The 26,880-nt window shown below is 43.6% G+C and overlaps 1 protein-coding gene across 5 annotated transcripts in view; it reads right to left on the bottom strand.

Annotated features, from left to right (window-relative positions):
• Positions 1 to 10,693: 10,693 nt before the first annotated feature.
• The window catches only part of Minar1 (membrane integral NOTCH2 associated receptor 1), a 36,350-nt gene continuing 20,163 nt past the window's right edge, over positions 10,694 to 26,880 (bottom strand). Inside the window, exons 2-5 of one of the 5 annotated variants that reach the window (XR_012443844.1) lie at positions 23,540 to 25,887; positions 19,407 to 19,661; positions 12,378 to 14,630; positions 10,694 to 11,925 (exon numbers count right to left, since the gene is read on the bottom strand). Coding sequence is in view for 2 of the 5 variants with exons in the window: in XM_074061579.1 (XP_073917680.1) it covers positions 14,433 to 14,630; positions 19,407 to 19,661; positions 23,540 to 25,840 (2,754 nt within the window). In the remaining 3 variants the exon portion in view is untranslated. Of the gene's footprint in view, positions 14,631 to 18,440; positions 19,032 to 19,406; positions 19,662 to 23,539; positions 25,888 to 26,880 lie in introns of those variants that run through there. The other 4 variants (XR_012443845.1, XR_012443846.1, XM_074061579.1 and 1 more) reach the window with 4 other exon arrangements.

The raw sequence follows: 26,880 nt of genomic DNA, 5'->3' as shown, positions 1-26,880 counted from the left end.
AGAACTCTGGGGGATCTGGAAGGCTTATGAGTTTAGAGACATAACTGAGTACCCAAGGAACCAAGATAGCTAGAATTCTGAGTAGCATACTGAAGAGAGTTACTCAGAGATATGCAGTCAGTCCCTCTCAGCAAGAAGGCTGGGGAAAGAACCATTCAAAAGGATGAAAAAACCAGCACTCAGTTCTAAACAGGACCAGGAATAGTGTCACTTCCTTAAAATGATGCCAATACATATTTGGAAAAAGTAAGTCTTTTTAAATAACTTGTGAGTCAACGAAGAAATGAAAAGGTAAAATTTACAAGTATTTAGAACTGAACAAAAATTAAAACACAACATATCAAAATTTGTAGAATCCTGAAAATGTAGTATGTAGAGGGAGATTTATAGCACTAAAATATCTATATCAGAAAACAAGTAAGGTCTGGAATAAATAACCTTAGCTTCTGCCTTAAAAAGCAACAAAAAGGAAGAGTAAATGGATTCAAAGTAGGTAGAAGAAAGGAAGTGATAAAAATCAGAGTGGAAATCAATGAAATAAGAATTAGAAAAAAATACAATCAATGAAAACAAAAGCTAGGATTTTGTTTTTCTTTTTGATAGCAATGGGGTTGAACTCAGGGCCTCATGCTTGCTAGGCTGGCGCCCTCCACTTGAGCCACTCCACCAGCCCAAAAGCTAGTTTGTTAAAGAAGATAAATCAAGTTGAACAACGTCTAGCCAGAGTGATCAGGGGAGAGAAAAAGACAATATGAATGCTAACAATGAAAGAGGTGATACCACTACAGACACACTTATTAGAAGCAGAATGAGAAAACATAAACAAGTTTAAAGCTTTCTTCAAATCTTTGAACAAATCTACAATACCTGATTAAAATATGTGTCTGTTATTTTCATAATTTTAGTCATTTCTCATTTGTATCTGTGAAATTATTTTTTATGGCGGGTCACATTTTCTTGCTCATGTTTTCCTGCTTCTTCATAATATAGCAATTTTTAATTGTGAGTTTGCCACTGTAAATGTTACACTATTCAGGGTCTAGACCGTCCGTCTCTTTTAAACAGTGCTGAAGGTTGCTTCAGCAGGTAACTAAGGAACAGGGCAGCAGCTTGGCTTTTTTGGAGCCTTGTTTTGTAAGATGTTTTAGGACAATGCTGGAGTGTCTTTCTCTAGGGTTACCTCAGCCTCTGTTGTTGTCCCATCTGAATGTTCTGGGAGTTCAGTGACATAATCCCTCTGTGGCTGGTCAGAATTTGAATGTCATCCAGCCCTCTGAGCTCTGAGATTTTTCAGTTTGTAGTTACACAGGCATGGGTCTTGGTCCAGCCTCACTGGGTACCACTGAAGCAAGTGCTGCCTAGAATTCAACCCAAGACTCAGGAGATGTGTGTGCAGGTTTGTGGAACTTCTTTTACTGTAGAGCTCCATTCTTCCAGAAGCCTGTCCACAAAGCCTAATACCTGTCTCCTCAACTCTGAAGTGTGACAGTGCTCTGCTCACATCCTCCCTCTACCCCGCATCACAGACCGGAGTAGGCCCCTAGACAGAAGGCTGGGGTGACCAGAGCCCACCTTATCTGTTCCCCTTCTTTCAGACATCTTGTGCTGTCGGTGGTATGTCTGCAAACAATAACTTCCTCTATTTCACATGTTTTTTCACCTCTTTTCTAGATTCTTACCATGGGAGATCAAGTCTTGGTGAGTTTCTCTGTCACAGCCAGAAGCTGTAGTCTTATATATCAAAGCTTTCTTTAAAATCCCCTTGGTGTTATGCTTAGAAAAAGCCCTTATATTTACTTATTCGTTCTGCTGGCACCTTAATGGTGTCATATTTTTAACACTAAATCCTGTAGCCCACGGAGAATTTATTTTGGTGACACGTGTAAGGTATTAATCTAGTTTTTCACAAATGGTTAGCCAATCGTGTTAACTCAATTTACTGAATAATCCATCCTTTCCTTGGAAGTATAAAACACCTCTTTTATATACCTAAATTTACATGTAATTGCATCTATATCTTGACTCTATTTTGTTCAAATAAATTATCCATTGCTCAAGCAGTATACGAAAATCACTCTGTGTTCCTGAGTTACAAATTAATTGCTAAAGCATACTCCGTAGAAAGAAAGTATGCTAGAATAGAAATACTGTAGGGTCTAGAGGCAGAGAACACTGGGTTAATTCCCTGTCCTAATACATACCTCCTGTTCAACCACACACAAGTCACTCAACCCATGGGCCTCAGTTTCTCCTGTGGTCAGATGGCAGCCCTGGTAATCCATTATTTCCACTCCACACTCAGAGCTCTGTACTCCGTCAGGTCAGAACTTTTCTGTATTCCTAAAATATACCTTTTTATTATATATACCTCCCCATACCATTCCACACTGTTTTCTCTGTGCATTAGTCAGCTTCCATTACTGTAACAAAATACCTGAGATAATCAACTTGAAAAGGTTTATTTTGGCTCACAGTTTTAGAGGCTGCAGTCCATGATTGATTGGCCCCATGAAGAGGCATCTGTTGAGGTCCCCATCATGATAGAAACACAGGCAAAACTAAACCTCATGGCCAAAGTGAGAGAGAGAGAGAGAGAGAGAAAGAGAGAGAGGGAGAGAGAGTTTGAGGACGAATATCCCAATATCTCCAGCAACCTAACTTACTCCCACTTGGCCCCACCTCTTAAAGGTTCTACCACCTCCCAATAGTGCCAAAGGGGCAACCAAGTCTTCCATACTTGGCCTTTGGGGGGCGCTTGTAAAAACCACAACACTGCTCAGAATAACTTTCTCATTTTCTCCTTTTTATGATTTCTTATTCATCCTGTGCAAAATAGATAACAATGTCATCCCTTCTTGGGCACTTTTCTTCTAACAGAGTGTATCTACATCTCATTGATGCATGTGTGTGTGTGTGTGTGTGTGTGCGTGTGTCTCGGATCTTATGTAGCCCAGGCTAGTTCTGCACTTGAGATCCTCCTGAGTGCTGGGATTACAGGCATGCATCACAACACCAAGCTTCACTGCACTATAATTATTGATTTATACATCTGTCTCCTATGGCTGAATTTAAACTCCCTGGGGATAAAAATTGTGTTTTCCTTATCATTCTCTGATCACCATAGCTAACACTTAGTACACAGGTGCTCAGTAGGCATTGGCTGAGTGATGGTAGATGAATGGCTATCTAGATGCAGGGCTGAGGGAATGGTTTGGAAAGCTAGCCATCCTATTCCACCTTGGTAAACACTTGGACCCTCATCCTTTTCTGCTTCCTGATGTTGGAATCCTGATGTCAGAGACCTTCTCTCTCTTATGGGACTCCTGCCCTGTGATGCAATATTCCTGAAAGCCTATTTTGAGATCTCAGAGTAACCATCCATTTGTTTTCCTGGATTCTGTTTCCTGCTTTCTGGGCTCTGGGTTCTTACTACAAGTTCTCTGTAGTCTCAGGACAGACTGATCTGTCAGCCTTTGAGAGTGTAGCTATCTGCTGGTTCTGACCATTGGTTTCCAACCTGGGCTTCACTTCCTACCTCTCTGTCCTCCTGGGTTGGCCACCTGGGCTCAGTGACTCCCACTTGCCTATCCTAACCCTTTGAATTAGAGAAAGACACCTAACATTTGAGTAATTATTATTAGCCATGGACTTTGTATATAGATATGCATTTAATCCTCTCAAAACTTTATAAGATTGGGGTTATTATTTCCATTTACAGAAACTGAGGGAGGCTGAGACTTGCTCACATTTAAATAGAAAATGGCAGATTCTGTCATCAAGCCAGAATCTGATTATAAAGACCATGTCCTTTCTGTATCTTCCTGTGAACATCTGGCCTCAGTTTCCTGGTCACTATTGTCACATGGAGATTACTGAACTGAGATGTGCTCGATTAGGCCAATTTATTCAGCCTCTGGAACCAATACATGTGAGGGTTCCTCACCAGGTTCACCCCCAATTCAAACTCCAGGCCCAACACTGCTTGTGACTTAAAATTAGAGCAGCTGGGATCACCCCGAGTTCAAATCTGAGCTACATTGCTTATAGAATAGAAGAGGGGTGGCACAAGACTCATATCCTTGGCCTCTTTGGCCTCAATATTCATATAACCCTTACTCACCAAGCTAATGTGATCTACATGGAAAGGTCTGGCAGAAACCAACACAGATTCATGCTTTGCACTCATCTGGCCCAGGGCAAAACTGAGTTGCAAAGGGCAGATCAGCCTTGCAATCTAACTGCCTGGCTTTGCGTTCTCCGTTATCTGTTATTTTCTACTTTTTTGATACTTTTATGTCTAGGGCCTTGCTATCTCCCCCAGAACGTGTTTTTTTTTTTAATTGCAAACCAGCCAATTGAAAGCCCGCACTCCAGGCACCCTCTGTATCAGGGCACTCAGACTCTAGGCTACTATGCACTTATCTACAACTGGGGACAGTCCTATGAAGTCATTTGAGCTAGTCAATCTTAACCCTGCTCACCCTGTCTTGCCCATTCCTTCTTTTGGAAGCCACAATAAAGACTCTTGGCCAAGGTCTCCTCTCTGCCTCTGTCTCTCTGCCAGCCCCAGAGCTTCTTTGTGTGACTCCCTCTCCCCATGGCATGGCATAGCCCCCTTCTCTTGGGAACCATCTTTATGTCTCAAATTTTCTATTACTACATTCTACTTCAAAATAGACTTTGACCTCAAGATTCAAGACATCAGCTGTGTAATCTTAGACATGTCTTTGAGCCTGTATTTTCTCAACTGTAAAATGGGGACATCTGCTGTTTCTACTTAGGGCAGTTGTGAGAATTAAGAAATTGATTTCCTCTAGCTAAGATATATTGTAAGCACATATGCAAATATCACAATGTAGCTCCCTGTATAATTATTATATGCTAATAAATTTAAAAATAAAAAAAACTGATTTCCTAGCATTATTATATATGAAAAATAACATTGTGAGACCCATTGAAACTGTTGAAAGGGTGAAGGGAGTTAAGAAAGAGTAATATAGATGGGATGAATTTGATTAATGTGCACTATAGCATTTCTGTAAATATCACAATGAAACCCCTTTGTACAATTAATTTTATGCTAATAAAATTTTTTAAATTAAACAAATGCTAAAACAAAAACCAAACAAATAGAACCAGATTTCCTAACACAGGCTAAGTGCTCAACTAAGTCTATCTGCCCCTAGTATGATTATCACTGCCAAGCCTTCTGTACTTACCATGGTACAATGCATAAGCCAGAGCTAAACAGGAAACAATCTTAATTTGGACAACGACAAGCAGTTGGAACTCCTTCTTCATGTATTTCTCAGTCACCCAACACAAATAAGGATTTGTTTAGAAGATGCCAGGAGTGGAACTTGGCCAGCCTTAGGACCTGAAGATGCAGTTGTGATAGATGACAGTCCTGCACGGGTCACAGAGGGTTGTTGGCCATGTGGATGGCTGGAGAATGGGTGGGCAACTATCTGGGAAGCACTTCTAACCTGTTGTTGAACTAGAAGCCAAGTAAGAACACATCAGTGAGCCAGAGTTGCCAAAAGAGTGACTCCAATCAAAGACAAAAAGTCAGAATTCAGAAGAAGGTCAAAGCTAAATTGTAGGAGCACAGACCTATGCTTGGAGACTGTGTTTCTCTCTACTTGAATGTGTTGCAGGAACTGATCTCAGACTAGCAGATGGAGAGGCCTGAGTGTATAGAGGGCAGTAACTTCTAGGAATTCAAATAACCTTACTCTTTCCCAAAACAGAGGTCCCAAGAGCACTAAAGACTGCATCCTAGCCAGGCTAGGGTGGCAATGCTACATTGTTCTTGTGAGTCAAATGACAGTTTAGTTGTACAGATGTATCAATGTTGATTGGTTGTCTACCACGTGCCAGTCTTGGCATTGAAAATGCTTGACCTTCCAACAGAATGTGGCAACATTGGTGATAGAATGTGGGCGCAGTGAAGAAACAGCCCTGACCTAGTTGGTGGATGAAGAGAGTGAGAAAGGTTCATAAATGAATTAGAATCACCTGCAGGGTTGGTTAATCACAGACAGCAGGGCTCCAACTCCATCCTCCAATGTTTTTGGATTCAGTAGGTCTAGTAGGAGAGCTGAGGATGTATATATCTACTATGTTCCTTCGCCAGCTAGCACTACGCCCCGTATTATCATTTCCAAAAATAACTGCTGTCCTTCCCCACCTGGCTCCTTCCTCCCAATGCCTCCCTTGAGTGAAAATTCTATTTTCCCACTCAGAAGTCACCAGGCTTGGCTTTATGAGTTTGTTTAGTCATGAAATGTGAATGCAGGAATGTGAGCCAAAAGCCAGCATGCATTTCTGCCATGTCTCTTTCCCCTGTCAGGAGACCAGCACATCCCAGACACAGGCTGCTCAACCAGCTGGATTCTGTTATGAAGAACAGATGAACTTGAGCTGCATCTGACCGTGATGAACACGCCACATGGGAAATAAACAAAACATTGTTGCTAGAAGTAATAAAGATTTGGAGATTGCCTGTTAGGGCAACATACCCTTGCCTAAACTGACTGATACAGAAGACTTCCTAGGGAAAGTGGTACTGAGCAGAGTCTGGAAGGTGAATTAACTAGGCAGAGCAGAGATGGAAATGGCATGCTGTATGTTTAGCACAGTGAGTGTACTTCAGTGTAGAGAGTAGGGGAAAGGTGGGCAGGGGCAAAACATTGATTCTTTCACAGTGAGGTGAGTATAGTTAGCATTAATGCTTTATGTATCTTAAAATAGCCAGAAAAGAAAATTTTGAATGGCCTGACCATGAAAAGATGACAAGAGTTTAAAGCGATGGATATGCTAGTTATCCCAATTTGTTCATTACACAATGCATGTGTGAATCAAAGCATCATATTATACCATTTACATACATATACAGTAGAATTATAATGCATCAATTTAAAAATAGACAAAACCCCACTTCGTCTACCGGGGCAAGATGAAAGAAAACTCAAATGTGACATGTCCCAAACAAAAGTCCTAGGTACCATTTCCCATTCCTCAAATCTTTCCTTGCAAAGACTTCTTCAAGAAATTAAATATCATCACTTATCTTGTTCTTCAGCCCCCCCAAAATCAGAAATACATCTTTAATTGATTTGTCTATTTGCCTCCCTGCCCCCATGTGCAAGTCCAGCTGGCTGCACAGGCAAACACAAGTTCAGCTCCACTGTCTTGGATTATGGTAGTCACCTCCTAAATGGTGACTACCTTGCCACTCTTGCTTCCCTTTACTGCCTTCTCCACACTGCAGCCAGAGACACCTGCTAAAAACAAATCAGATTGTGGATTATGTTATGTCCTTGCTTGCAGCCTTCTAAAGCCTTCCAGTTGTACTCAAAATACAACCTTTCCTCCTTTCTGTGGCCTGCAAGGCCTTACACCATCTAGTCCCTGCCTCCTTCCTTGATCTCACCTCATACCTCATTCCCTAGTCAAGTTCACTGAGTTCAAGCCACATGGACTCTCTCCACCTCCTCCAGGAAACTTCCCTGGCTATTCAAATACTAGCAGTGCATCTGTTCCTCTCCAAATTGATCTCTCTTACAGCATTTCTCTTCCTTCCTTTCATTGCACAGGTTGCTGAATGAAATTATTTCACTTATTTACGTACTTGTTATCTCCACATCCATTAGAAAGGAAGTTAGAGACAGCAGACCTAAGACCTTCATTCATTTATGTGTTCACTCCTCTCGACAAATATTTATTAAGGATGTAGTATACGAAGGAATTGCTGGTTCTGAGGACACAGCAGCGTCAAACCACTGCCTTAAATATTCTGCTTGCTTAATAAATATCGGTTGATGAAAAAAAAAAAGAGCAAACCAAAGGGCAGGAAAAAGGTCAAATCAGAAAGTATATAGGTCACACGTACATTGCTAATGGTAAAACTAAACTTTAATAAGGAAGTAACAAAATGCTAATTCAGGCTGGCTGAGACACGTACATCAAACAGCACTGGTGCAGAGAAAATGAGCTGGGAAAGACTCTCTCGTTGGGACTTCTGAAATTATGCAAGAATCATTAAAATGTAGAACATGACCGTGAGTAGCCAGCTTGAAAATACCATGCTACATTTCTTCTATTACCAGGATGACTTCTCAGTGACTTAGTAGACATAATTTATTAAGTGCTTTCCTTGACAAATGAAAGGAAACGGTATTTGCAATCAACCACACTTGCACTGCTGATTTCTAACAATAATTTTATGTGCAGGATTTAATGAATCTTTCAGGAATTTTCATAAACTGCCATAAACCGAAGTCAACATTAAGAGAGCAAAGAGATAGAGTTTGCAAAGAGCACCATTCCAAGGGCTGAAATGCAGTACCTGCCTCTGGCCAGAGACTCGGATATTGTCTTCTCGTTTTCAGTTTATTTCCCAGTGTCACTTCTGTGTGGCACGAGTACCTCGTCCCCTTCCTTTTCATCACAAAGATGAATGAAGATATAAACAAAATCCAGGTAGAGTAAAATCTTAGTAATTTATGCTTGTGCTACAGAAAGCCAGTGGGAACTATTATAAAGACTGAGTCCTACCGAACTAGGAAATGGTGTGTGCTTTTTCAAAAAGTACATTCAATAATGTAACGTGAGTTAACCAGTATTGACTTTTGCTAGTATTTGCGGGAGGAAGCTAAATTAATGATAGCCCCTAATGCCTTACTACAGCATATTGTGTATTGATTGCCTTCTTAGGAATGTTAAACATTTTCCTCTACAAGGTAACTTATACATTATTTTCAAATTCACTTTTTCAGAGCACCTGGGCAAATTCCATCTAAGTGCAGTTCAGCTAAATACAAACCGTGGAATTAGTATTCTATTATAAAACTAAAAAGCATTCTTTTTTGGCTGTAGTGGGGTTTGAACTCAGGGCCTCGAGTTTGCTAGGCAGGTGCTCTACCACTTGAGCTACACCCCCAGCCTAACAAGCATTCTTATATCCACTATTGTGTAGTTATCATAACAGTCTCCGAATATTTGTCAGAGATATCCTTTTGTGTGTAAATGTCAAAATATTAATTACTTTTTGCCATGTGCTGTGACTCATGCTTAAAGTAATCACTTTTTTTTAATGACTCAAGCAGGGAAGCCAGTGACATTTGAGAATAATAGAAAGGATAGGACATATTCTCTCTTCACCATCCTCCATGATGTGATTTCACAGGTGAGAAATGTGCTAAGGTTACTGCCCAAGTCAGTTTCATTTACTTCATTTAGGCCTCTTGGATGAAAAAAATTATATTGATGGAGCAAAATACAAAGCTCAGAGAACCATACAGTTTTACAGCAAGGGGAAAGGTGATCTTTTTAATAAATGGTGCTGATCAATGGATAAACAAATGGGATCCTCCTGCCTCACAAATATAAATGCCAGAGGGAGTGCAGACCTAATATAAAAAGTAAAGCAGAAAAGCATTAGAAGAAAACACAGAGCATCTTCATGACCTTACAGTATGTAAATGTTTCTTTTAGAACCAAATTGCCAATCACAATGGAAAAAATGATACATTTCTATATTAAAATCAATAATTTCCATTCATTAAAAATCTATCATTGGAGGGGAGGGAGAATAAAGGAGAAGGTGGAGGAATGAATTCAAGTGAGATATATTTGATACATTGTTAGAACTTTTGTAAATGCAGCAATGTATCCTCACCCAGCACAAAAATAAAACAAAAAAAAGGTATAATCAAGGCTGGAGGAGTGGCTTAAGAGGTACAGTGCCTGCCTAGCAAGTGTGAGGCCCTAAGTTCAAACCCCAGTGCCACCATAATAAATAATAAAATAAAAAGATATCATCAAGATAGTAAAAAGTATAGCTCACAGAATGGAAAATAATATTTGCAATATATATCTAAAAAAGGGAACCCATTCCCATAACACATAAAGAATTTCTACAAATCCATAAAGAATTTCACACAACCCAATAGAAAATTGGACAAAATCATACACAAACGCTTCACAAAACAGAATATCCAAATGGCCAAGGAACATACAAAAAGGTAGCAAATCCCATTAGTCACCTGCAAAGTGCAAATTAAAATGCAATGAGATACCACTCCATAGCCGGTAGAATGGTTAAAATTGAGACCAGTCTACCTTTTGAGCAGCACATGGAGAAAAGAGCCTCCATATATACTGCTGGTGAGAGGGTATAGCGGTAGAACCATGTTAAAGAGGTTTTGCAGAATCTATCAAGGCAAAGCTACATCTCATGATCCAGGAGCTTTACTCCTAGGTGTACATGTTCCAGGAAAGACACAACAATATCCATAGCTCAAGCTGGAGGCTACCTGAATGTCCATTCAGAGGCAGAATTGATAAATCAGATTGGTATATTTTTACAGTGAGTTACTAAACGATCGAAAACTACAACCACACACAACAGCAAGCGTGTGTCTCACAAACAACATGTTGAGTGAAAAAAGACACAAAGGTGTAGTGTATAACGTATAATTACATTTACATAAAGCTCAGAAACAGGCAGAGCCAATCTGTCTCCTTCGAAGACAGGCTAGAGCTTTTTCTTCCCAGGGTTTGAACTGGAGGGGGGGCCTCTGGGGTGCATGGACTTGTTTAATTTGTGAAAAGGCATCAAACTGGATGCTTACAGTAGGTGCATAAAAGTGAACACTATAATTTACACATCCAATAAAATCTCACTGCATGATACTTTATACTTTTCACTTTATTTCCGATTATATTTGGAGAGGCAGATTTTACATGATAGCTTCAAACCAACCATTGTACATTAACCAAATTTTACACAAGCCATTTGAAAAAAGATCTAAAAATGTGCTTAGTTATTGGTATTATATAACATTTATCAAGCACCAAGAGTGTGCTGAGAGTTGTACAGAACAAACTTAGAAAAGATATAGTTCCTGCCTTCAAAGGTACCCATTCCCTCAGGGTCTTGCATGAAAACATCATCTTGCATTTCACACTCTTTTGTTCATAAGGCATAAATAAGGAAGTTTGCTGCATTTCTCCTTGTTACTTAATAAATATCTAATACCCTTTTCCCCAGGTATACCAACAATTACTCATATTTTTGCCTTTAAATATAAATAAGTGTCCATAATACAATATACAGTATATGCTGATTTTGTATTCACACAATTGACCACAACATTTTTGCAGGTTGGTTATAATATGAAGCAAGTTGAATTTTGACATTCACAATTTTTATACAACTTAATAGAATCTTTTACTATTGGCAGAGGGTTTTTTTTTCTGTTTATAAACAAATAAGGTGACACTGTAAACAAAATATCACACTGCCTTGATTCTAATAAGGGTGTTAGAACTATGGCACAGATATTCAGAACAGTGATGTCAGCACACCTACTAAACTAGCCTTGCCATTATCAGTCACATAGATGCGCACCCTAAATTATGAGCCATTTATGATCAACTGGTAATGGATGACGTCAGTATGATTGGTTTCATTTATTTTCAGTTTTAACAAGGGAGTACTGGCATAAACAGAAATCTGTGAGCTGGGAAAAATGTGTTTTGCTTTTCTGCAAGGCTGTGTTCAAAGCAAATTCGGATTAGAAAAGAGGATGGGAATGATTCTAAATTTAACCATTTGTGAAGGACATTTGATTTCAAACTAATCCTTTCAATACTAACATCTGATTTTTTTAAATGCAAGAAGAGTGAAGCAAATTTTGATCATGTAGTGACTGTAGACTCAGGTACATGGAATTGTACTTTACACAAAAATGCTGGAGAATGTGGTGAAAGATGGCGTCCAGTACAGAGGACAGGCTAGTCCACCTGTCACCTGGGGGAGGAGCTCATTGCAGTAGTTGATGGAGGCACATATCAGAGGGGTGAGTAGATGTCTCCCTCTCAGCCAGACTCCATCTCCATCTTGCTCCATTCTGCAAACTGAGGGATGGAGAAGCTGTGGTGAGTCTGGGTCACAGACAGAAGGATGAAATAAACTTTCAACCATGAATTTCACCTTCTATAGGTCCCAAGCATCTATGAGATTCCAGAAATGGCAAACATGCATCACTTCAACACCAGACTTGGTACCATCAGACTGAGGATGGCCCCTGTTCACAGAAAACCTCCTAACCTTTGGCCTGTAGCGTCTGGTTTCCTGGTATTACCAGGTCTGGATGTTCCCATGATGCAACAACACTGAGTTGGATTTTAAAGTTACACTGGATATAGAGAGAGACTGAATTTCTCTGGCCACCTCCCCAAAATGAAAAAAGGTGGGAGAAATTTCCACAAAGTCCTTCCACCTCCATGCTTGAAAGCAGTTTGTAGCCATGCCCTCCCTAGGTAGCGAGGCACATGGTCCAGGTGGGGCCCATTAGGAACTGATTTACCTGCGGGCAGTGGTGAACATAGTTTGGTTCAACCCCCATGACTCCACCTGTTAAAGAGAGGAGTCAGGCTGGAATTTGACAAGACCTCTCTTGTCCTGGGTGAGTACATCTCCACTCTTCTAAAAGTTACTGAGCAAGAAGGTGGGAACTTCTGTTCTCTGATATTCTGGCAGCATCATCTGTGAAAGGACAGAATGGTGGGATAAGAATGGGGTGTGGTCTTATTGGCTGAAGGGGAGAGGTGGATACAACTCCCAACAGTGTGATCTAGTATGTTCTTTGGGGTGAAGAAACAACCTTAAAGTGCCCAATCCAAAAAACAGAGCACCAAAATACTAAAATTCTGACAATAGGCAATAATATATAGATAGACTTTTTTCATTTTCAATTATAAATCCTCCATACTAAGGCTTAAGTTTCAATCACCTAATTGAAAATCCATACATAAACATTACAATAGAAATAAAGAACATGAAGACCTCTAAAAACAAATGTTCACACGGTGAGAGCATCCATCCCTCACTTGGTAACTTCACAAGATGCACTGCTTACCCTTTACTAGTAGAATTAGACACAGCAAGCTAAGCAATATATGGAATTATTTAGGATGGATGCTAGACTCCTATTGCTTTAAAAATTGACATGCTTCCAAGCTCCACTGGCAGGAATTTATATCATACCTTCCAGAGTGATTATTCTTCCTACCAAAATTTGTGTGTCCCACCTTGTTATCAAAGGAATTTAAGATTGCTTGGTTTCAGTCAATCATTTTTTTCTTTAACCTATAGCAAGACATTAGAAGCAGATAGTGATAAGGATACTTTCTGTCCAATTTTTGTGGAAGCACCATTCAGCAGATGGAGGCTGCTTCTTATACACTGGAAAAACCTTGCTCTCGAGTGACTTAACAGAGAAGACAATAAACAAAATTGGGTATTTCGTTAGACATGTAGATAGATAAATGGTTTAAATAGATATTATTTTTTGCACTGCTGACAAGTACTCAAAACTCTGGAGCAGGTGTTGGTGTAGTTGAGAAGATTTCAGTGTCTTTCTCACATTATTGAACAAACTTTCAAAATTGTTTTAAAGCCACTGAAAATGGCTGGTATTCATGGAGCATGGAAACCATGGTTTACAATTAGAATGTCAAAGTTTCACCATTGTCTCTCTACTCATCAAGGCACAAGGACAAGTTCCAAACTTTTCAGAGCAGAGCATTTGGTACCACCAGGAGATAGAAAATCAAGGAGTGGAGCCACATGCCAGAGCCAAGAATGGGAGATTCTTTGGGGTGGCCATGATATTCAAATATTGAGCTTAAACCACCAGCGAGCTCACATCACACCAAGGGCAGGGTCAACAGGAAGGTCTTCTAACCCAAGTGCCTTGGCCCATTATGCAAAAAGAGCACACTTTGCACCATTCCTGACTTCGCAGTCCAGCTCCTTCCTACCCTGGGCACAGGAAGAAGGTCTAGAATACTCCTGTGAAGGTTTGCAAGAATGCAGACATTCTATTATGACAATGACCGAAGGGCAGGAATGAAGTCAGTAGCCCTTGATTAAAGTCTGCAGAGAAGTCAGATTCTTGATGGACCCTGTTACTTCACCAGCAATGGCCTCAGAGCATTAAGGAAAATGAGAGCCTGTCCCCTTTCCTTCTCATCTTGCTATGACCCCAAAGAGCAGATATTGTGACTATCTTCTGTATAACATATTCTCCACCATGAAACATTATCAAAAGGAAAACAATCTAATTTTCTTCCTTTTTTTGTTTGGAATATTCAATTTGTATTTTCTGATAGCCCATTACATTCTTTCGGTAGGAAAAGATATTTCACTTCTAAAAATGCATCAGAGTGTAATTAAGTCTAGGCTAACAGGTAGGTAGATTTCTCTCTAGAGTTCATACTCTCTGACGACCACCTTCAGCATCTGCAGAAAACCTCTGTGATTTGTCTCTGTTTCATCAAACTGTGGGCAACACTGCTGCCAGCTTCTGAAATACAGAAGACAGCAGTCATAAGCTGCACAGGATGCTGTGTCCACGGGCTCAGGATTTCATTGTGCAGATGGGCACGACAATGACAAGAATGACTGTACACGCAGCAGCGGTGATCAGAGCAGCTATCTTGCAGACCTTGGCTCGTCTGAATTCGGCCTCTTTCCGTTTTAGTAATGAATCGTAGCCTGGCGTGTAAATATCTTCCATCCAATATTCTAAGTTGTTAGGATTTAGAGATTCTTGTGTCTAAGAGTGAAGAAAAGATGTTAGAAACGTGGTGAATGCTTGAGACCAGGTCAAAGACATTCTGACAATTCAGTCACAGCTGAAGCACTTAACAGTTGTCTGCAGCTGGCAGCTGGCAATGATGACTATGTCATAGGACACTGCCCAGCCCTGAGCCTTCGGTGGGCTACCAAGGACTCATCCTGCACATCACAGATGGCACTGGCCACCCCGTGCTAAAAATTTCATGACAGACTTGACACCGGGAACCTAAGGGTCAACTGTCCACAAGCAAACAAAACAAGGCCGGAACAAACATGCTTTAAACTTCAAGGACGTACAACCCAGAGCAGGCTGCCCCCGTGTTAGGGAAGAAAGGAAAGTCACTGAGAAATATTCTCTACCAACAGGCACTAAGGACAAATCTGCTTAAAAGCAAGGCCCTCATATCCAAGTCACTTCTCATTTCTGGGAAAAGCTTCTACTGAAAATCAAAGGCACCTCCAAGATAAGCAGTTCAAACAAAACATAAACTATTTCGGCTCCAAACATTTGCTCAAATTCCAGCTTTACAGACCCATGGCAGACTGTCCTCAACCAAGGGACAATTGCAGATTTCCTGCAGCTTCCCTAAAGAGACAGTCCCCCACTAACAACTGTCCCCCCAGTCTTCCCAAGATTAATGAACTATCTGCAAGAGAAATCTCATATTTAACCTACATTGCCCATGAATCCTGCTCCATGTAGGTGGTTATAATCTATTTCACGAAGAAAAGCGGTGTGCTCATTTTATGGCATTTGATAGTCTAAGTGTCACATAAAAGCAACAGTACATTGCAGTTCCAAGTAAGGTCACCTAAACCTCTGAAATACAAACCATTTTGAAGGTGTTTTGAAGGTGTTTCTTAGATTGTTTAATATCCCAAAACATGGGCATATTAAAAGTCACACACACACAGAATCAAAAACAAACTCTTTAACACTAAAAAACTCAACTGTGCCAAGTTGTTGGTGAGACAGAAATGCTTCAAATGCTTGCTAGTAATTTTCTGCCGGCCTTTCCAGATGCATCCTTTGCTCTGTGCCCCTTGGAGAACGATCAGTATGGATATAGTGTGGGGGGCTCCCTTGCTATCCAGCTCCTCTGTGGGTTCATCAGAGGGCATAGGAGGAGAGAAAAGGGAGACATTTATTTCCTCAGCCCTCTCCCTGCTGGGCAGCTCTTGTCAGACTCCAGCTCCCAGAGCCATGGGTCTCAGTGGGTTTCAGAAAGAGCTCCCTGCTAAGGGCCCTTCAGACCCCCCATGCTTCTGTGGCAAAAGTTCCTCCCTGGTGCTGGCCCCTGGGTACTTCACTGGTTCTTGCTGGTTCTAATCCTGCTCACACCATAGTAAACAGTCCTCTCTTTGCCAGTCTCCCATCATCCCTTGGAGTACACCCTCTGCTTCCTGAAGGGTGGTGACAACTCACTGTCACACACCCCAGGCTTCATCACTGTCCTGTTGTCCACTACCTTCTAGCACAGGGCTCTGTTGACTATGGCCCACCACCTGTCTGAACAGCCCTCCAACTCAGAATGAAGTTTCTATTTTTAAACCACTGAACTAAATCAAAAGAACATTTTGCATCATGTGAAAATCATATAAAGTATAAATCTCAGTGTTCAAAAATAAAGGTTTAACAGAACTTGGCCATGCCCATTCATCTACAAACTGTTGATAACTGTTTTTTAGCCACAGTGGCAGAGTGAAACAGTTGGTCAGTCTGCACAACACTACCCAATGGAAAGAGTATGGGACTTGGTGGTGGTGGCTGTATTTTCCCAGGGCCACCTCCTCACTAAGGCATTAGGTCGAAACACTATTGTTCTATTTTTTCAAGTAATCTGGAAGAGAGAAAGGCAGCGCTAGTCACCCAAGATACCCATAATGGAAACCCAATGTGGGGAAAAGACCTTGAAGTACAAATATCTGTCCAGTCCTTCAGTCTTTTAAGAAACTCCAGTGAGTATCTCCTCTGCTGGAGTCCAGGGGCCTCTTCTTTGAGCTGCACTGAGTAACTCTGCAATGGCCCAGCTTTGCTTTTAGAATCTGTGTCCTTATGCTCAAGCTACAGCCCCCTACAGACAGACAGACAGACAGACGGCCACACACACACACACACACACACACACACAGAGTGCTGCCCTCCATGAACACCTGGAACCAGTCTATTCTCCTTGTCATGAAAGCCCTGTAGTAGTTGAATGGACACTCAAGAAGGAATAGATGGGCCCAAGACGGGCTGACTTTGCTGAAAGACTAGTCTTCTGTGGTGGGTAATGTGCCCACAAAGATTGGGTTTGGGCTGAGGACTACAGACTCAGACCTCCCTGCTCTGGTGACATTAGGGTAGAAACAAGCTGTTCTCCTCCCAGTCTTCCCAGGGCTGGCCCAGAAGGTACCCAGTGTGTACAGAACACATCAGATTTTGCGCTTTGTGCCCTCTGGCTCAGAGAGAGGGAAATTGGCCTCCTTTCACAGCTCTCTACACTTTATTATGGGCTGGGAGTCTGCTTGTGAAATAAACTATTTTTAATTAGTTTTTTCAATAACTGCAAGCTCTAATGGTGCCACACAGCAGAGAGGTAATACTGAGGTTCCCAGGGACACCGGCAAGTGTACTCAGTTGTTAATTAGGCCTGCCAAAGACTGGGAATAAAAACAGACCTGCACCTTTGCCTCCACTCAAGTGATCACTGCTGATGGTGAATTTACATCTTGACCACAAAAGATCCCAAAAAGATTGCTCAGGGGCTAAGGATGACCAGAAACAGTACCTGAGCCTCTGCAAAGCAATAAAAAAATAAAAGTAATGACTTTGTGCCTCCACTGAGCTCCCAACACCTGCTCTGCTTTGCTACAAACACCCTTGAAGGGCATTGAACTCTGTTTCCCCTGGATACTCAGTCCTACGAATTGTTACATAGGGTCACCTTAACCTCTGTAACCTAAACACATACTTTTATCTATTTTTTATTTAGTCTTTATGCTTATAAACATCAGCACGTTAAAATCTGTAGGAGCAAAATTTCCCAACTTCCTTGCCCTAAACCTTTAAAAGATGTTCAATTTCATACAATTCATCTGACTCTTTCAAAGTCACTTCCAAGGTCATGGTGTCACCTTGGTTATTCCACAAGGTGAGCCATTCACACCGCTGGGACCTTTCTGGCTGGTGGCTTGCTGTAGTCTTATATCCACAGAATGAGGTGTCCTGCTCATGGCAAAGCTGCACAGGGGTGCACCTTCAGGAAGCTCAAATCCTTGTCTAGCCTTCTTGCCAGCAGAAAGGTGACAGGAGAGGTGGTGGCCCAAAGAGACAAGTGACATGGTGTCCACATGGGGACACAATATGCACAAAGTCAGAGGGGAGAGGAGGGGCTTGGGATGCTTCTGCTGCTACCAACAACCTCATTTTCAGGACTGGGCCAGAGCTGCTCCTTCTCATAAATCGCTGTCATCTAGGACCCCAGATGCAAATCTCATCAATCAATTTTTTGTGATATGAAGCTCCCTTAAACTCTTAACAGAAACTGAAATGGTGAAAGGGAAAGACTTATTGGTGGGTGGGCCGGTATGGACCCAGATTTGTTTGGCCTGGGCAAGTCACTGAGCTTCCTGGCACTTCTGTGTCCTCATTTGTAAACCAGAGATGGTCAGAACAGTCCCTGCCTCACAGGCCACTGTGCCAGAACTGAAACTGCTGGGAAAAGCACCGTGTAAAGCTGATGGACTGCAGCATCCGGGTACCATCTCCCAGTGCCTTCTCTGCTGGTGCCTACTCAATGCCAAGCACTTCCTCTGTACTGCTGTCAGTTCTTACAATAGTGCGGTTGAGTTTGATATTTTCATGCCCATTTCAAAGCTCAAGCAGGTGAAGGGAACGCTTCGGGGAGCACAATAAAGGAGCCTTGAATTAGATCCCAGTGCTGTGGAGCCTCAAGTCTTTCCTCTGCCCCACACTGTGCTCCTCGCAGACCTCTTTCACAGCAAGGCTATTACGGGGCAGTCTTGTTATCTTGACTCTAAAGGCAGCTCTTACCAACTGCACTTCAAGTGCATGGGCATTCTGGAGGTGACTGGAACTCTTGGTGGCCTCACTGCCCACAAAGCTAAGCCCACAGGTAAGGGACCAGGTGATTTCTTTGCTTCATGGTAATGTGGAGACACAGAAAGATGTGGCATGAATGGAACCAGGCGCAGCTGCCCACAGAAATAAAATTGTGGCCAAAACCCAGCCCTGCCTGTGGGTAAACAAAAAAACCATGCCTCTAGCCACAATAGTATGCACAGAGCTTCCGGGGACGGCTCTTACCTGGGGCTGCTCCATATGGAAACATAGTCCATAGCTTGGCTCCCACAAATATGCTTATCCCACGTGCTACATGCGGAAGGAGAAATCAGCTTGTGTTTCATTAAACAGTTTGGCTTGTGTTTTGTGAGCAAAGGTTAGAATTGCACTTGGTCTTAAATGCAGCATTAGCAAGTCAGATGGTCAACCGATAGGTAAATAAAGCAAGCATTCCCACTGCTAAGTGCTTACAAACAAAGGAGCAAAACAAAACAATAATCCCCTCGTTAAAAATCTCCTCTGCTCTCCGGTTTATTGAAGTTTGGAGTTACAAGGCAGGGACCCAGGGAGACGAAGGGTGAGAGAATGGGCTGGTCTAAGCCATCCTTGACGCATTCCTGCACCTGCCAGAGCACACGCCTGGCTCCCCACCACCCACCCACCCCGGGACGGTGAGACGCTCACCTGCAGGTCCAGGGCTGTCAGCTTGCCCTTGTCACCAGTGTTCCTTGCATATTCCTCAATGGTCCAAGAGGGCTGGCCCCGCTTCACCTCGGCCAGCTCGGTCAGCCGCATGTCCGTGTACAGCGGGTTGCTCTTCAGGTGGGCCTTGAGGGAAGTGGGGTAGGGGTGAGGGCTGAACACCTGCTCCACCAGGAAACCATCTTTGGGCGGCTTGGGCAGTCGGTGCTGCGGGGGAACATCATACTGCCTGTCTGCCTGCAGAGGGGCACAGAGAAGTCCAGAAAAGCCACACAAATGCCACCGGGTCTCACAGTGCAATTGGGCAGCCAGCAGTTTTCTATCACTAGGCCTTGTAGACATCCGGGTATCAACATGCAGCTACTCTGGAACGCAGAAAGCACAGCTGTGCTGGGGAAATCCCCTAGGAGAAGCTTCTGATCCTCCTAGCACTGACAGGAGACCCTTGCTACCATCATGAACTCCCACTCCACAGACAGGACAACTGAGCCCAGAAAGACTCAATCACTTGCACCAGAGCACAGAGCCTAGATGAGCTGTGGCCAGGATGTAAGCCTGGTCAGCTGGCTTTAGGATGACTTAGATTGACTACCTGCTTTTTCTTTTATCATTTTATACCTGGACCCAGTGAGTAAAAGATATAGGTCTTTCCTACAAGGAGCTGGCTGAAACCCCTGCTGAGATGCTCCTTCTCTGCAAAGCAGAAGTCAGGCAGAAAAACCCATGTGGGAAGTAGCCAGTGACTGTCCCTGTTGGCAGGTGGCCTTTCAGGGCATCTGCACAGTGTTTAGATAAGGGATCAGTGTGGCAGTAGTGTGGAGGTGTGGAGGTGCCTCACACAGCTCATTGTCCTTAATGTCCTCAGTCCCTGAGATGCAACCAGGGACTCTGTTCTCCATGCACCAGTTATAACAGGGTCTCTGACACTTCCCATGTCTACCTTCAGCCCTCAGATTTCCACACGGCTGCCTGCCCCTCCAGCAAGCACACCTTGACCCACCAGGCCTGGGATGGTGCTGTTCTATGCCATCACGTGGACTGTGCACCAAGTCCTCAGCCAGCATTTGTCACACTGAACTGTGACTGCCTGACTGCCCACCCGTCTCCTCCACCAGAGTGTGAGTTCCCTGAAGGCAGGAGACTATCTTGTTCACCTTTTCATCCTGGCTCCATAAAATGGTACCACCAAGTAGAAGATACTCCACCATTGTTGTCAAAGGGATAGTAACCGATGAGGTGAAGCTGGGTGTATGAAAGAGACAGCGAAAAATGCTGCATATGTGAATCGAGAAAGAGAAAAGGACAAAACAGAAGGTGAGTGAGCGCCGGCTGTGTACATAAGTAGGAGGAGGATGAGTTCAGCTGTGGTGAGAGGGACACGCGAATGTCATGAGCAAATGTGTGTGGTGTGGTGTGTGAGCGTGTGTCCCACGTGCACAGGGGCCAGAAACACATGCCCACCTGTCAGCACACTCCCCCTTCAGATCCCACTGAGGCAGTCTAACACTCAGGCCTGACACAAAGAACATACAACAGACTTCACTAAACCCAAACAAGGAAACAGGTTCCCTCCTGCTTCCAACTCATTGAAGCTGCACTGGTTTTACTTATTCTGCTCATCACCAGTCAACATTTATAGAGCGTCTAGTGCATGCTGGTCCAGCGTCAAGCTGGGGGAGGGGAAAATGGCAATAATAATAACTGCAGTGGCTGTACTGCTATCATAATGACCATGAACCAAGGGCTAACTGTGTCCACCATAGCTCTGATCTATCCACCTGTACTCTCATTTCATCCTCTCATTCACTTCTGGAGTCATAACTGTAATTAATGTCATTATGGATGTAGAAACTCAGATCAGAGAGGTTGAGAATCTGATTCAATGCTACACAGCTAATAAGTGGCAGAGCCAGGATTCAAACTTGCTCTCACTTCTAAGACAGAATATTAAATTGCTGCCCATGCCTGTTGCCACCCCTGAGGAGTTTATGTTCTAACTTGGGAGCCAGTGTGTATATGTAACATACATTTTAGTAAATGTTTGTGCCTGCTACATCTGAACAAAGAGGACCAAAGGTTAAAGACCAGAGACCAGCGATAACCCCCAGGGAAACTTCCAGATATTTATCAATTAAGAGGCCCTAAGGGTGTACAGGACCCAGGTCAGCCCAGAGGAGGGAGGTAAGACATTCTTCATGGAGGAACCATGTGAAGAGCGGTATGATGGTCATCGTAGACGTTCAACTAGGATTTATTGGATTGATGACTAAATGATCACAGCATTTTTGAGGAAATACAGGTAGACTCATCAAGGTACAGCAGGCCTTACGGTATAATAGAGCTTTCTAGTTGGGAAGTAGTACAAGAAGTTCACTGGTCCTTTCTAGCCTTGGTTAAGAAGTTTGAAACTTTCTTGAGGCCAAGGGGAGCCAAAGAGGAGTTGGGAATAGGAGGTACTACACAACCACAGAGAGTGGAGTTTTAGAAAAATGAACACAGCAGTGGCCCATGAGATGAAGTGGAAGGGATAAGTGGTTCCCCAAACCCCAGGTGGGATGTGCTAAGGCTGAACCAGTGGGGGTTGAATGGAAAGCAGGCCAGAGATATAAGAGATATCACAAGAGATAAACTTGCAGGGCCATAGAGGGAAACCAAAGCTCAGAGGGGCCTTTTCAGCAGGGAGGACTGCTAGAATGGTGACCCTCCCCAAATGGAGGTACCGAGAAGAAACACTGGCTTTGAAAGAACAAAGAAGTCTGATGTGAGACCTGTAGTCCATGGTAGGCAAGACATTTGGGGGAACTGGCCTTCAGTGATATGAGATATGGGACTGACACTCAAAAGAGGGGCCTTGGCTCATCACCACCACAGGAAACATCAGCCTGGCGGTGATGAGAGCCAGGAGGAAAATCCAGCATCACAGAGGCAACACAACAAGGACCAAGTGTTAACAACTCTGTGCAAGGCGTTTCAAGGAGATCTTACTTGACTTGTGACTACTCCTGCTGGCTTGGTGAGGTCTTGCACTTAATAGATTGTTGGCCTAGCTGCTGTCATTTCATTTACAAGAGCACCTGACCAACTGGGTCCCTAAATGGTCACTTTTCAAAGATATCTAAGATCCAGGGCTCCTGAAACCTGGCCTAACCCTGGCAACCAAGAGATAAGGTTGATGGAACCCAGGGACAGGGACAATATCTGGACATCTCGTCAGGGTAACATCAATATCATCCTCAGACTCTTCTTCAGTGCCATCCAGGGCCAGCTACAGAAGGACAGACCCATGACCAGCACGGACACCAGAGCAACTCAGCAGCCTACCCTTTGTCATTCCCTCTCTCTGACAGTCTAGTCCTCAGAGACTTCAGGAAGTCCTGCAGCCAATCCAATGACCGTGAGAAGCAGCAAAGGGAATTGGAGGCATGCAACAAACAGAAATCACATCACCTGGCCAGAACCCATTCAAGAGTGAACAGGGCAACCGCAGGTCCCACTGAGAGAAATCCTCTTGGCTATGCACAGCTACTCAGGAGGCAGAGATCAGGAGGATGGCAATTCCAGGCCAGTCCTGGGCAAAAAAATTAGACCCTATCCAAAAAAATAATTCAATGCAATAAAAGGGCTGGAGGCATGGCTCCAATCGTAATGCAGGGTCAAAACCTAGTACTGCAAAAACCTCATCCTTTTAAGAGGCGCATCATGCAGGAGCAAAGTCCGTGAAAGAGACAAACCAACAAGCATGTTTGCAAACCATTTCCCCTGTCTGTCTGGCGTGGGTCCCATTACTTCAGCAAGGACAGGAAGCCATCCTTGGGGAGGCTCTGAACATCACACTCCCCATGCTATGAAATCTGTTCTTACACCACCTGTCCAATCTCCCAAGCACACTGTCTACTGCCGGCCACATCACAGCATGAGCTCCACCCAGATGACTGACAGCTTAGCAGGACAAGCAACCGGCCGGAGTCATCCTCTGTTCTAATGTGCAGAGCGTGCCAAATCTGGAAGCACATGGAGGTAAGTCCACCCTCTTGCTTAATGGAATATTTGAGGCTTTGAAATACCAGGGCTATGGCAAAGCAGGTGCCAATTATGGAAACTTAAATTTCAGTTACCTCTTTGGATTTCCGATGCCAGTCTTTGTTACCACCCGGGCCTGCATCTTTTATCTCCTCCTCATTCAGACTCATGCGGTTGGTGTAAGTGATGGTTCGCCAGTCTCTGGGCGAGTTAGAGATGCTGGCAATTTTGGACTCGGTGGCGCTGTTCTCCTCGGTCAGGGACCTAGAGGACGGCCTGGTGAAGAGGCTTTTTTTTAGGGCCTTGACACGCAGGCTTTCGCTGTTGCTTCCACTGGCATCAGAGCAGCACCAGTCAGGGTTGGTTTCCAGCTTGGGTCCATGGGAGCCATTGTGTGCACGGAACACCCGCGGAGAGGCACTGTCATCAGATGGGGCCTCACTGGTCAAGGAGTTCAGATCCATAGGCACGGTCACCTTCTCTGGCTGCTGTAGCTTCTGATTCAGTTTATTTAGTTTGCCCAGGACCTGGGAGATTTCCTCCCGGACACCTGAAAGTGACTCGAGCTTCCGTTCAATTTCACCAATCCTGAGCACCAGTTTGCACACACTGGTCTTCAACTCTTCTTCCGAGTGGTGGATGTTTTCAGGCCGGTTCCCCTTGTCTCCCTTGCTGTTGGGGACCCCATTGGTGATTTTGGTGAGGTTGTGCTCTGGGGAGCTGTCACAGTCCGACTTATGAAGCTGAGACAAGGAGCCAGTGCTGTTATAGCAGGATGACTGTATCACTCCCGTAGAACCACTGATGCTCATGTCATCAAGAAATCGGAAAATGTCACTGATGTCATCGCTGATGATTTCCGAATCGTCATCTGAGTGCTTCATGGCATGCCTGTCGCTGTACTTGCCCTGACCGGAGGCGCACAAGTCTTTGCATTTCTTGGACTCAAGCACATGCTGCTCAGTCTGGGTACCAACGCTGCTAGTGTCTGAGCTGAGTTGTCCGCTGGTGCAGCTGATGCTCTTGTCTTTAAACTTCTTCACAGCGTCGTGCTTCTCCAGGTCAACAGGGGATGGAATCTCTTTAGATTTGAGCCCATTTGGTTTCACTGCATAGCCAACAGGGAGAATTGGCTGTTGATCCTTTGGCACCAGGTAAGTTGGGCGCCTGTCTGGGGCTGAGAAATTGGGGGTCTGGCTGCCAGAATTTGGGTAGCGTAGCTTCTCCTCGGAGGGATTTCTATTGAAAAATGAACGTTCAAAGTCAGGGACTTCCTCAGTGTTTAGGCTCCAGCTTTTGGCTGGCCATGGGGTCTGTTTACTGGGCCTCCCTGGACAGCGCCTGGCATCCTGGGTTCCCATCACTGGAGTGGGTCCAAAATAGGTCGAGGCTTGGAGGTCATCCAAGCTTTCATGTTTCACCCGCCTTTTGTCGGGAACAGGGGAATACACAGGGTTCAGGTACTGGCTGTGATAAGGCATCTCAAAGCTGTGATTGAAGAAGGGTGGCTTATGGGGCTCCTTTCGGCTCTGGGGCTCCCCACGCTCACCTTCTGCTTTTTTGGTGGGGCCAACCAAACTGGGGGATACAGCCATGAGATTGTGAAAGTCCTCTTTGAAGATGTTCCTTTTCTGAACACAGGACTGAACCATGAAGGGCTCCTCATTAGAGATGAAGGTTTCTTTGATGCCCTGGCTGATAGGCAGGGAGTCCTGATCCGAAATGGACTCATTCTCAATGTTCATGGGGAAGTACGTCCTCTGCATCTCACAGGGCTGAGGGCTGGCCACCGAGTATGGGGACAGGGCCTGCAGCCTGTCCAGGGAAGCAGCTCGATTTTTTCCTTCTTTGCTGACCCCCAACAAGAAGTTGGACTCAGAGGCGGGGACAAACTGTGGGCATTCCTTGCAGTCCATCTTCCTGCACTTGGATGACTGCCTGGTGGGGTAGCCCCGGCTGAAGGGCCTGTCACTCAGCTCACAGTTCAGGGGCTCACACTCGGCATTGCAGATCTCCGTGTCTGACCTGCAGGACTCAAAGGATGCCTCCTTCTTGCGCCCCTTCTGGTGGCCCATAGGCAGCTTCTCCTTGGCAGCCCCCCCATTCATTTGGATCAGATTGAAGATTGTCACGATATCCGCCGCCACCATGATTTTCTTTGATTGCTGGTTATTCACGGTGCACTTCATCTTGTCTTTGAATAATGTGGCTGGAAAATTGGGATCCAGACAAGCCGTGTAGAAGAGCACACTTCTTAGCTTGGCGAGCTGTGACAGATCAAAGCGAGCACATAGTGATTTGCACAGGTCCTGGTAAGAAACGGTATTTTGCTTGCTGTCCAGTTCCTCCAAGATCTTCATCAAGAAGAGGGAAGTTTCCTGGTTGGCCTCCATCATGATGAAGTTTGAAAGCCCACTGACTACACTGAAACTTCTGGCCAGTTCTACAGTGATATGATCAGAAAAGAGAGGGAGGAAGAGAAGGTTATAAATACCAGTGGGTTTAAAGTCCAACTTGTTAAGCACTTAAAGAAATATGGGGAATAGTTTTTTCATTTGAAACTATTCCAGGAATGGGAGGAGGAGGGATAAAGTAGAATGATAAAGAGGGATGAATTCAAGTATGATATATTTGATGTATTTTAAGAACTTTTGTAAATGCCACAATGTACCACCACCCAGCACAACAATAAAAAAAGAAATACAGGGAAAACACTGTAATAACTAAAAATATATTAAGGGCTTTGAAAATATTCATAACATTTGACTTAGTAATTCCCTTCCCAGGAATCTCCTTAAAGAAATAATGAATAACTACAAACTGCATAAAGATGTATAGATGTTCAATACAATGGTATTTATACCAGTGAAAAAAAAATATAAATATCCAAATACTAGAGAATACATAAATAAAGCAGTTTATGATATAAACTTTTTGAATGAATGAATTTTTATAAACATTAAATTGACATTAATGTATGTCCTTGTAATGAAATACTGCTTATCAGTAAAAAACAACCAATGACTAGCCCAGGCACCAACATGGATGAACCATGCAACACAGGAAGCCAGAGTCAGAAGGCCACAACTGTGCTGCCCCATCCAGTTCCTCTTCAGTGACAATCTGGAACACAGATCAGTGGTTGTCAGAGGCTGATGTGAGGGGAGGAACAGACTCAAAGGGGCACAGACAGAAAGCTGTCTGAAATGCTGCGTCTGTTCTGCATGTTGCAGACACAAATGGTGGTAGTCACGTGACTACATTTGTCAAAACTCATGGAACTGTACATGAAAAGGGTGACTTTTACTGTATGTAGATGATACCTTAATGTAAACAATATGTAAAACTTCTTATGATAAGAAACCTAAGACATAATATTGAATAAAATGTATGGAAATACGTATGTGCGTGCTAAGGTCTTAACGACATGAAACAG

Source organism: Castor canadensis, chromosome 19 (assembly GCF_047511655.1).
Source record: "Castor canadensis chromosome 19, mCasCan1.hap1v2, whole genome shotgun sequence".
In the NCBI taxonomy this organism is placed as follows: domain Eukaryota; kingdom Metazoa; phylum Chordata; class Mammalia; order Rodentia; family Castoridae; genus Castor; species Castor canadensis.
This window is presented reverse-complemented; position numbering and strand designations above follow the sequence as displayed.